The sequence below is a fragment of the Artibeus jamaicensis genome, unplaced genomic scaffold (genome assembly GCF_021234435.1).
Source record: "Artibeus jamaicensis isolate MK-2021 breed Jamaican fruit bat unplaced genomic scaffold, CSHL_Jam_final contig_233, whole genome shotgun sequence".
Taxonomy (NCBI): domain Eukaryota; kingdom Metazoa; phylum Chordata; class Mammalia; order Chiroptera; family Phyllostomidae; genus Artibeus; species Artibeus jamaicensis.
In genome coordinates, this window is record NW_026521486.1 from 43027939 (window position 1) to 43040453 (window position 12515).

General features: G+C 37.1%; 1 protein-coding gene across 2 annotated transcripts in view; it reads right to left on the reverse strand.

The window, feature by feature from the left end:
- Positions 1 to 1502: 1502 nt before the first annotated feature.
- GXYLT1 (glucoside xylosyltransferase 1) overlaps positions 1503 to 12515 on the reverse strand; it is a 54169-nt gene continuing 43156 nt past the window's right edge. For both annotated transcript variants that reach the window (XM_037135018.2, XM_037135017.2), the window contains one exon: positions 1503 to 6778. In XM_037135018.2, the coding sequence (XP_036990913.2) occupies positions 6617 to 6778 (162 nt within the window). In that variant the 3' untranslated portion in view covers positions 1503 to 6616. The remainder of the gene's footprint in view (positions 6779 to 12515) is intronic.

Sequence of the window (12515 nt, forward strand, 5' to 3'; positions counted from 1 at the left end):
AAAAGCTGTATTGAAAGCTGTTAGCAGGACCTGCCTTCCATCTCTTCCTCCCTGCTAGCTGGGAAGCAGACATGACGAATGGAAGCAGAATAACATCTGTACCACTGGTAAAAGCCACTCACTGGAAATGACGAAGCAGCAGGTAAGGAGACTGAGCATAGTGGACCCTCAAATCAGACTTGACAACCCGCCCACACTCATGTGAGACAGAAATACGCTTCTGTTTTCTTTAAGTCCCCATTACTTTGGATTTCTGTCACTTGTAGTCAATTCTCATCCCTGGTAATCTTACCTAATATACAAGTTTACAAAGGTTTACTTTCCGGGTTAAATAATTCTGTAAGTATGAATACAAAACATGGTATTTATTATATTCTTTAAAGGTTCTGAATACAGCTGTTTATTTTTTGGTCTTCATGTGCAAATTCAGAAATAAACATTAAAATTGACACTATTATGGTAGCTTTAACAATATGTTATATTTCTGGAAAATTCTGCTATATGTAAACTTCTGTCTGGTATACAACATGTATGTGTACTTAGACTAGTAACACAAAATTGTTTAAAATTATTACTCTGTCCATTTAAAAACTCTCCCTCTCTCCTTCCCTTACCCTCTAAAGATAAATAAATAAAATCTTTAAAAAAAAATTTTGACTCTTGATTTTACTTTTTCTAACATTAATTTTATTTCTCTGGGGTTTTTTTCCTTCTATGTCTTTCCCCTCTTTTTATCTTCCTTCTTCCTTATACACTTCGCTAAGGTATTGCAGTATTAATTTTAGAGCATTCTGAAGGCCAATTCTTTCAAGGGATGCTAGGCCTGCCTAGAAAATTGTTTTATCCATTCTCATAATAAACATTTAGAAATACATTGGGATTATCCTGCTGTTGGTGAGGGGCATTTATTTGACTTACTGTGCTTTATTTCTATATCAACAATTTAATTTTCTTTGTGTGTGTGTATACATATACACACACACATACACATATGCATATATACGTGTGTATATGATTTTGTTTTTAGAGAGAGGGGAAAGGAGGGGGAGAAATATCAATGTGCAAGAGATACATCGGTTGGTTGCCTCTCACACACCCCAACCGGGGACCTGGCCCAAAACCCAGGCCTGTGCCCTGACTGGGAATAAAACCGGCGACCTTTTGATTCACAGGCCTGTGCTCAATGCACTGAGCCACACTGGCTGGAGCCAATTTAATTTTCAACTGTCTTTTCTTTTCCTTTCCAGTTTATTTATCAGATTTTAATGGCATCCTTCTGATCTTCAACTCGTTTCGTAGGCCTAGATCTCTTTTTAAATCTCATTAAAACATTTTATCATTTTTGAAGTTCACCTCAAAATTCATGACCTTAATAAGTTATTCCACAGAATGAAGCATCTGAGGGAAATGTGTTCCTCGGGATAGATTCCAGGGTAGGATATATCCTACCCTACACATTCTAAAACTGTATATGGCCACTAGAATAATTTAGACACATCATCTGAAGAGCTTCAACATTTATTGAGATGTTTATTTAGTAACAGCAACATAGTTTCTCAAAAAAAAGATGAGTTGAACTCCCCCCCCAAACGAAGCAACTTTCTATTTCAGGCAACAGCCCAATCTACAATCTTTAAGAAATGTCAAGATACATAAAATACTTAAAGACATCCAAATTTCCTTAAAACTATAACATTTTAAGGTAAAAAAGCAGTTTAAAGATAGTAACCTCTGCATATCACAGTATAGCAAGATGCCTTCTGCAGCTTTACAACCACTCTACTCAAATTATTAATATATTTATGCAAAATGCTTGTAAAAAATGTAAACACCTGCAACCTTTACCAGTTTTTTATTTTAGGAACAGGTGCAAACCATCTCCTTCATAGATCTTCTGTTAGAGCACCCCATCAAAACCACTGGTCGGGCTTAAATAATGAATATGATGTATGTATGTTTTGCTAAATTTCAAATAAATGACATAGTCTACAGCTATACTACAAGCCCTGAATTATTTTTCCACAACATTCCAATATTCCCTGAAGAGATTTTATACAAAGGTTGAAAACAGCTATTTTCCATCATAGTCAAAGTCAATTTACTTTACACAACATACACTGCTGAGTTCTGTTCAGTTTTACAAGGAGGTGCTATGGCACTGTAGGGATGAAGGGGCTCACACAGTCAGGCTGTGAATATACGGAACCATAATCGAAGGCTCTGTATCGGTTAAGTTTCATAGCAAAGTGTCTGACCACAGATTCTCTGAACAGCACTCACAGTGTTAGTAGTTACAGAAATTTTCATCTCCTACCTTTTCAAAGGCTCTCTTTTGTTTGAAAACTGGGTTTATAGAAATTCTTAAGAAATAACCCCACTAGACATTTGGAATTATTGACAGATGAAGTGACAATATATATTTTACTTTTAAAAGTTAATTTTGACACTGATTTATAATCAACTTTATAATTCCTATTCCAATATGCTATTCCATGTTCTCATAATCCTATACATGCTAAATAGTTGAATATCATATTCATTTTCAGTTTAAAAAAAAGAATATCTTCTTGTACCACCTCTTAGACTTGTCTTATCTAACTTTATAACTTAGTTTTTAAAACCTAGTTTCATGTTCAACGAATTAAGAAACAATAAACATTAGAACAGTTTGGCCAGAATTTAACAGGCAAAAAAGGGTTGCTTTGGCAGTGTATTAAAAAACCTCATTATTTAATGTTTTCATTAAATATTAAAAGGCAATTGTTGCTTTAAGACACATGAAATTACATTTAATAAATGTGTAACTGACTTCACACCTGACATAATTGCGCTACTTTTCTTCTCCATTAACTCTAAGGAACCAAAAAAAATTTATTTTAAAAAACAAAAAGATCAGTGGTCTTTCTAAAAATACCTAAAAGAAGTTCTGACTACTACTAAGGCACTTACTACTACAATATAAACTTCTGAAAAAAATGATACTGAATGTTTTTCTTGAATTTATTCATAACGGTTGAACTGAAAGTACACCTACTGAGGAATCAATAGACGCGATTTACTGTTTACGCTGTCGTTCAAGGCAGGGCAGTGATTTCCACCCCTGGCTTCCTGTCAGCATCATCGTGGAAAACTGATGCAGTCAGTCCCTGCTCCCCTTCAAACCTAAGGAGGCCATGCCCTCCATCCTAACCGCTCCTGTGATTCTACGTGGTTAGTCTTGGCATAATCCGACATTTGGGATGACTAAAAGGACTAGGTTAAAGGAAGGTAGTTGTCAGCATGCTTTCACAGGTCCTACCTCATAACTGGAATCCAGTAAAAAAAAAAAAAAAAAAAAAAAAAAAGCTGAATCCTTAGCACTAAATGATAAGTGAGCAGTGTGACTGGAAAACAACTCTAGTACTAACAAACCAAAAAAAGGGAGCCTTGCTGCCCACCCCGGTGAAAGCCCACACTCTTCCTGACCCTGGAGGGCCTCTGGCACAGACCTAGAGGAAGACTGAGGCCCAGGGTGGGGGCCCACGGCTCAGTGAGTGACTCCCCCCGCACCGTTTCTCTGCACCTCAATTTTCCCACTCTCATTCCGACTTTTCCAACTCTGCCTTTTGCCATTCTCACTCTCATCCCCTTCTCTTTCCTCACTTTTTTCACTTCCTCTCTTTTCCTTCCTTTTTTGACCATTCATTTATATCATTCTCTTCCCTGCTTTCTCTTCCTCACATAACATAAGCGAATTAATACAGGAGCTATAATACATATCAGAGAACACTGAGCCTAAGGAGACAGCACGGTCTGTACGGGAGACAACAGGACAAACAGAACTTTCACGGCAGCGCCGATGTGCCCTGAAGTAGGCCTTGTAGAAAGTCTTCAAGCTCATTATCTAGATGAGTCTCATGACTTCCTGGGTCTCAGGAGGTCGGAAGGGCGCACTGATTATTTACCAACCCAAGGCACAGAGGGATTATTTGATATGCCCGGGGTCCCTCACCAGGAAGAGTATGCACATTCAGCTCACAGTCTGATTTTCTTTCCTTTGCACCAGTAACATTGGACTGAACGCAGGACGAGAGCAACAGTAAGCTATAATATTACTTCAGGCTCTAAAGTATCAAAAGATAACTGGGTTACCTAATATATTCTGAACTACTCTTCATAGGGAAAACAAAAAGCATATATTTTCTTAAAATGTAAATCACAATATATATATTTCTACAAGTTTTCCAAGTTCTTTTAAGATGACTACTTCATACAAATAAAGTTTTACTGCATTTTAGTCATTCCACTTTGGTAATACTGTAGCCCAGAGAGAGTTCTGAGGTCAGAATTGTTCTAACACATAGACTCAAAGAATATATGATGTAATTTATATACACTGCATAGATATATACTGTTTTATGAAAAGAAATGTAATATTCTGTAAGTTGTTCTATAATTTAAACTCATTAACATTGAGTGCTATGTGTTTCATAAATTCTCAAGGAAAAAAGTTACCTTATCTAAATTCAGAAAACTCATCTTAATATTTTTTATTAACTTTCTGTGATGTCCTAAATCTTGGGTAAAAAATAGTCCTCAAGTGCAAATTCTTCACCATAACCCTACTTGTAGTAAAATGCCCAATTAGGCCAGATCTGAATAAACCAGATGAAGAATCTTCCAAATGATCGAAGTGTGTAGAGTATGTGACAGTGTAAGTCACAACATGTGTGAGATCACAGTATACAGTCCAGTTGGATTAAGCTATGACCACACTCTAGAGTCTCAATCAATTATATCAGAGTCAATGGGGCTGAGATTCTCTGTTCTGTGAGGAACTCAAATCTAAGGAACTCAAATCTATCTCCTGCTTAGGAGATAAATTTCTATCTTATCTAACCCCAAGTACTTCCTCTAATATTTCAGAATCACAATTATAATCCACTAACTGTGCCAAGAATTGGCACAGTTATATTGGCACAGTAATATTCTAATTTTAACCTTCAAGTTGGCGAAATGACTTCCAGTGGTTCCAAAACTAGCTGACATTGAAATCAGCTGAGATGCTTATAAAAAATAGAATCATAATGTAGCTCATTTTTGCACCCTGCTTCTAACAGTGGAGACAATCAGAGTAATTTGCTTAGGGACTGGAGATTCATGTAACATGGAAGAGGAATGATGTCACTGTAGTTAACAAAGTGTGCATGGCAGTGAAATAACATGCTGTCTGGGATTTTCTTCTCATTGGGAAAATCAGCACCACTTCTCTCTACTTTTGTGTAATTTTTAAAATCTCCTCTTAATAAAAAATGTCTGTAGATCTCACCCTAGACACAGGGGATCAGAGTCCCCAAAGGTGAAGCCAGGACTCCATTCTCAGCAAGCTCCACATACTCACCCCCAAAGTCTCATACAGCCCAGCAGGCAATGGTCTTATTTGGGGGCCATTGAAAACAGCCTTCTATAGACCCTCCAAACGTACATTAGACAGTGGTCAAGGACACTATGACAAGTAATATATTTCATATTTTCAACACTAAAAAAATAGCTGTCTTAAGTGATATTCAAAAAAGAAAGACATTTACACTGATCCAATGAGAACCACTTTTTCTGTAGTCAGAGGTAATGATTTTCTTAATCAAAATCACCCACAAATGCTGTCTAATTTATTTAAAGTAAGGCTCTCTATATATGCTTCAAAAATATCTTGCAAAGTTATTTTGAGGTAGAAGAAAAAAAGTTTAAATGAACACTTTTTCCTGCTCCATTATAACTAACATTACTGTTCACAGGAAGTATACACCTACACATTTTGGTCTATCACATTTTCTACCATCATACATGTATTATTTAGGTATTCACGTTATTATCAGCATTTTTTCCTTCCAGAATGCTGAGTAAAGCTGAAAAATTTCATTTAAAGTCATAAAAAATTTTCAAAAATTTATGTTTAACAATCTTAGATCCAAGTTTGGCAAGACAATTTTAGCATACACAAATGAAAATACTACATTTCACAAGTATACAGACAGAGACTAAAATGCCACAATTTTCACTGTTTTCCTTCTTTCTCGTACAGGTCCATTTTAAATGTGCAGTTTACTTGTAATGTAAAAATAATTTTAAATATGATTGTCACAAAAAGATGTGAAAACAGAGATGAAATCTAAAGGCACACTACAGATTGTCAATGGTTACATCACATTTCTTTAGAAACAGAACATTTTCTGCTCCTGTAAACGTTTTCTCACACATTTAAAGTGAGGTTAGTGCTGACGTGGAATTATTGCTAAACTCACAGTTTGAGTGTTCCCACTGTGTATGAGGTACATCTCCATCCAAACACTCTACTGTCCTCACTCCCTTGAGAATAAGAGTCAACCAGAGTCTGTAGGCTACAACCAATGACAGCGAGTAACATTACAAATCATCAGAGATGAAAAAATGTCTTCTTGTTGGAGTCCAAGACTTTATTCTTCATTAAATGAATATATTGCTTATTTAACTTCTTCAAGAAAAAAATTATTTTGCAGATGAGTAATTCCTTCCTGAACATTTCATTCAAGACTATTCCTTCACACGTATCCTCTCATATTTTGCGGTTTAATTCATTTGATTTGGTGATTTCCAAGAATCACCTTTCCTTTGGTGGTCTATCATAACGAGCTTGTATGCTTTTGGTTAACTGTTTAATAAATATTTTGTAAAGTTTTCCACAGTACGTATGCACTGTCTTTTGCAATTCCAGTTCTAAAGGTTTTAATAAGGAACGGATGTGGTCATCTTCAAAAGAACACTAGAGAAAGACAATAAAAAGACAAACACATAAATATGTAATTAATTTCAAACAACTTCAATCAATTTAATATTGTCAACTTTCACATAAAGTCTCACAAAAAGCATATGCTCAACAAATATTTTCAGTGAATTAAATAGAACTATGGTCTCACACTTTAGAGGAAGGAAGTAATGGTGAATCACTGAGGTACCAGGGAAAGTGTTTCACAGATGAGATAATGGAAGCAGGACGTTCCAAGCCAACACAAAGCTCCTATGTGTTTAAGGGCAGAGAATACCCAGAGATACCAACTGCTGTGAGACAATGACTGAAAGCTCTGAAACTAATACAAGCCCCAAATTACTCTGATAATAGTGTTGAGGCTGAACTGGAAAGGAATGAGATAGTGGCATGGAGTGGCAGGAACGCAAATGATAGCACAGTTCTGCATTTCCCAAAGAACCCTGACTGCACAAACGGATCCCGAAGATAAATACACTTGAGAACTGCTCAATATTACACTCTTCTTGGGGACTCACACTGACACATGAAAAACTCTAAAAAGTAAAAAAAAAAAAAAAAACAAACATCTGTTGAATGTTACCTGGCACACTAATTTCAAAATATATTTCTTACTAGTCCTTTGTTACTGTAAAAAAAAAAAAAAAAAAAAACAAACAAAAAAAACCCTGGCTGGTGTAGCTCAGTGGATTGAGCGCGGGCCTGTGAACCAAAGTATTGTGGCTTGATTCCCAGTCAGGGCACATGCCTGGGTTGCAGGCCAGGTCCAAGCAGGGGACCCATGAGAAGCAACCATACATTGATATTTCTCTCCTTTTCTTCCCTTCCCGTCTAAAGATAAATAAATAAAACCTTAAAAAAAAACTACATACATATATATCTCCATAGCCATATCCCAAGGAACGTTTTAGAAAACAATGTGGTAGTGGTTAAGTTGTGATTCTAGTATATTCAGACAGATACATTTTTTTAATTAGCATTTGAAACCAGGAAAATTCTCAGTTAGAAAGCTGGATGAAGCTTGCAAATAGAACATCTGATGTGAAGTCAGTGAGAAATGCAAGACCCTACTGGAAGTTCAGAATCTGTGCTCTCAGGGGGCTGTAAAATGGCCTGAGGTCATCCCTGAGCTTCACTATCAGACATCTATGGAGAAGAAATGGAAGCACCACCAAATCACAATCAGTAAGTCTGTAGGAAGCCGAAGCCAAAGCCAATTAAGTGGTAAAGGATGAGCTTATGCTAATTTACTACCTGGATTTTTATCGGTGTAGAGATGCCAAAACAGATCCTAAATGTTGGTATCCCTTGAGCTGAGAAAACAGTGACTGTTAACTGCATGAAAACCATTACTCTTGGGGTGATTTTTAAAACCCAGTCACCTATACTGAAGATAAAAATCTAAAGTTGTTTCAAAGGCAAAAAAAGAGAAAAAGAGAAAGGAAGGAAGGAAGAAAGAAAGAAAGAAAAGAGAAAAGAAGACAAGAGAAGAGGAAAGAAAAGAAAAGAAAAGAAAAGGAAAGGAAAGGAAAGGAAAGGAAAGGAGGAAGGAAGGAAGGAAGGAAAGGAAGGAAGGAAGGAAGGAAGGAAGGAAGGAAGGAAGGAAGGAAGGAAGGAAGGAAGGAAGGAAAGGAAAGGAAAGGAAAGGAAAGGAAAGGAAAGGAAAGGAAAGGAAAGGAAAGGAAAGGAAAGGAAAGAAAAGAAAAGAAAAGAAAAAAAGAAAAGAAAAAAAAGAAAGGAAAAGAAAACAGACGGGTGACCTTTAACTAAGAAGAATGTAATAAAAACTGTAAGTCAGCACCTAGGCATCTGAGAAAAACTACTGAAAACTGGACTGAGTCTAAAAAGGGTGCTTCCTACTGATACATTTCAGGCTCCATGCTAGCCTCACACCAACCTTATGAAATAGGTAATATAATTATTCCCATTTCCAATGAGACAACTAAGACAGAGAGAGAGAATTTTCCCACAGAGCTAGCAAGTGGCAAAACCAGCGTCCATCCCACCTACCCAGCTCCAAAAGCTGCCAAATCCACATAAACAAATGAAACTGTGCCAAGTCAGTTTCCAAAATCCTGTTGAAAGCTGAAGCTCAGTTAAAAGTGGAAAAAGTGCTGTGCTGTATATAGATATGCTATATAAAGTTATACATTTGCTTGGGGTTAAAGTGGCAGCCAAAGTTGAAGGAGGTAACGTTTATCAAGGGTATTCCCATTTACCAAGTGACACTCTCCAGTAACATTTCAATGTACACAAAAAATATACTTGGACAACTGTGGCTGAGAGGTGGGTAAGAATGAGAAGACCAAACTGTGATCTTCTCTTACTATGCAATGACAATAAAGTGAAAACATTATAAAGGTTTTCTGGAAGTTAATTCCCAGGAATATGAAGTGTTTCAGATTCAGTTCATTCATTTTCATGGGATTTAAATCCCAGTGTTTGTGGTTGAAATTTTTTTCAGTACTAAAACAGTTTTTTGATGATTATTTTCCTAGAATAAAACTAGTGCCTCGGGAATTGAGTTCTTTAGTCCACCATTTAATAAGTAATTTGACCTTTAGGAAAGAAGATAAGCCCTGGCTGGTATGGCTCAGTGGGTTGGGCATCATTGCACAAACCAAAGGGTCGCTGGTTCAGTTCCCAGTCAGACCACATGCCTGGGTTGTGGGCTAGGTTCCTGGTTGGGAATGTACAAAAGGCAACCAATCGATGTTTCTCTCCCTCTCTTTCTCCCCTCCCATCTCTCTAAAAATAAATATTTTTTAAAAGATGATAAATTACCAAAATTTCCACTGATATGAATACAGCCCGAAGTCACTGCATTCTCCCACTCATACTCATGTGCAATGCCAGCAGCTGTGCAGTACGTAACTGGCTTCTGGGTGTTTTCCTTTTCCCAGAGGTCACACTGCCCTCACCTGAAAGCAAGGCTTCTTTCCACAGTGCATACTGTACCCGACTCATCTTCACCTGCCTGGTGCACATCCTTACAACTCAGTTCAAGGATCAGCTCCTCTGAGAAGCCTCTCCGCAGTTAATCACCCCCCACTATCACTGACCCAACACCCAGTACAGAAACTTTTAGGAAGGTCTGGCTCTGTATATAAGGTTGTAGTTGAAAGGCAGAAAATAAATAGTGAGGCTATGATGACAACAATTACATAACTCGAGGCATTTTCAAGGAACAGAACATGTTCTTAAAATATGGCAGAATGGCAGTTCCATCCAACAAATGGCGGGTGCAGCTGTACCTGAGAAGGTGGTGTCAGAGGCACGCACTCCAGACTCCCCTGCAGAGACAGCTCTGCAGACAGGAGCAGGGTGTGAAGTGAACCAAAATCAACACAGAAACACCGAGAAATGTAATAATTCAGAAAATACATTAAAGTATCTTATACCGTAATAAAATATTATGTTCCCACTTTGAGTTTGTCATTTTTAATCTTAATACTTTTATTCACCCAACAACTAATATTTAACAAATACATATGGACTGTAAAACCTGACTTGCTGGCAGACGCAGCCATGCACCCACAATTTAAAAATGATTCGCATCCTTTATAATTTATATTATTCACTGTATTGGACGGCTGTGACTAAGTGTCTGCCTGAAACTTGCATAAATACCTTTATCTGAATGTAATTTTCTTTAAAATTATACCTCTCACTGAATTATAGATAAGGGAAGATAAAAATACTAATCAAAAGCACCATAAAAGGCTGATTAACTTCATAAATGGGAGTTACTGCAGACCCAAAACAAACAGAAAAAATCATTAATTCAGTACTCAGATTCTTTTAGAAGACTTATTTTTTTTAAAAAAATCAAGTGTAATTCATCAGCCTAAAACTATTACTCATCTTTTTAAAGGTACATATTTATAAAAGATCAAGTAAATGAGCAAGATTTCATTCTTCAATAATGGATTTTTAATGCTCAAAGGAAACAAATTGAATTTTTATAAGAATGCATTTCTTTTGTGTTCTGAAAAGTCTCAGAACCCCTACAAGTACTTCTCTTCATTTTTATCACCTTCTGAAAACCCTTGAAAAAGCATCATTTAAAAATGATATTGATTTCTGAATCTACATTAAACGAACATCAACACTAACTTTTATATGTAGCTCTGTCGTGCCACAGTGGGTTACTGGACCACTGTGTGCTAAGTATTTTTATCCTCATTCCTATTAATTAGGCTATACCAGACCAGAGGTTTTCATAGTCATTGGAAATTAACTACAATGAGAATCCAGCCAATAGAGACATCAGCTTTTCCAACCCCCACATGAAAACCTAACTAGCATTCCTAGTATTTGCTTATGTTTTGTCTTCACATCCTTGTAAGATAAGGCACAGTCCAGCCTAAAAGAGAGCAGAACTACATGAGAGGAAGTGGTCGCATATATGTCTCCCCAGGTATCAGTAAACTAGCTGTGTGCACAGCAAGTGACATGGCTCACTAAACAAAACCATAAGTTCAACCCTTACTTGACTCTGCCCCAAGTCTGGTCCACAACATATTCAGACCTGGTTTCATGCATCAATCTGGAGGAGGGGTATCTAATCTTTTGGCATCTCTGGGCACACTACAAGAAGAAGAGTTGTCTTGGGCCACACATTAAATACACAAACGCTAACAAAAACTGACGAGCCAAAAAAAGGTCCATGCATAATTTTCACGATATCCACCACCAAAGGTAAGCACGAACAGTCCTCACGTAATAACCCTAACTAACTATGCAGCAGCCCTTTCAATAATCTTTTAAAATCGTCAGGCAGGTCCCAATTTGTGACCGCTAATATAGAAAATGTACATATCTAAAGTATGAAACTTAGTAATAACACCAAGTAATGTTTTAAGTAAATTTGTAATTTTGTCTTGGGCCACATTCACAGCCATCATGGGCCGCAGGCAGCCCGCAGGCTGGACATTCCTGATCTAGAGGCATGTGAAGTATCACCACCGCCCCTCGTCAAACCACCATAAATACACAAAAGAGGGCTCTGGGAACAGGAAAAAACAAAACAAAACAGATAGCCAGCCATCTAGGGCAGTGGTGGGGGGAGGGGAGTATAATTTCCCCCCACAAGCTCAGTGAAAGCAAATTCTGAAAAAAGAAAAAGAAAACCCCATTTACAAAGGCAACAAAGAGGATAAAGTACTTAAGCACAAACTCGATATATGTTCAAAATCTATACAGAAAACTATTAAGACATTCCTGAAAAACACAAACGAAAAGACAGCCCTTGTTCTTAAGATGTCTCAAGACCATCAATGACCTAACATATGAAGCTGATACACTCCCAATGAAGATACCAACAAGATTTTCATGTAGTTAAAGGAGCTGGTATTTGCGGAAAAATAAATATACAAGATTTAGGAGGAACACTCTGAGGACAAGCTATGAAGAGGAAACGGCCCTCCCAGATAATAAAACACACATAAAGCCCTAAGGAGTGAAACAGTGTAATGACATTAGTGTACAAATGAACAGACCAGTAAAACGAAACAGAAAACCCAGAAATTACAGACGTGACTTCAATATATGACAAGGTCAGGATCTCAAATCTTTGGGTTAAAGACAGACATTTAAATAAATGGTGCTGGGACAAGACTGCCATTCGGAAAAAGAGCAAATTAGATCTATTCCTCACCCAATCCAAAAGAGTAAATTCCAAATGGAGCAAAGAACTACATGTAATAAATAAAACAATACATGGGTGAGTTTT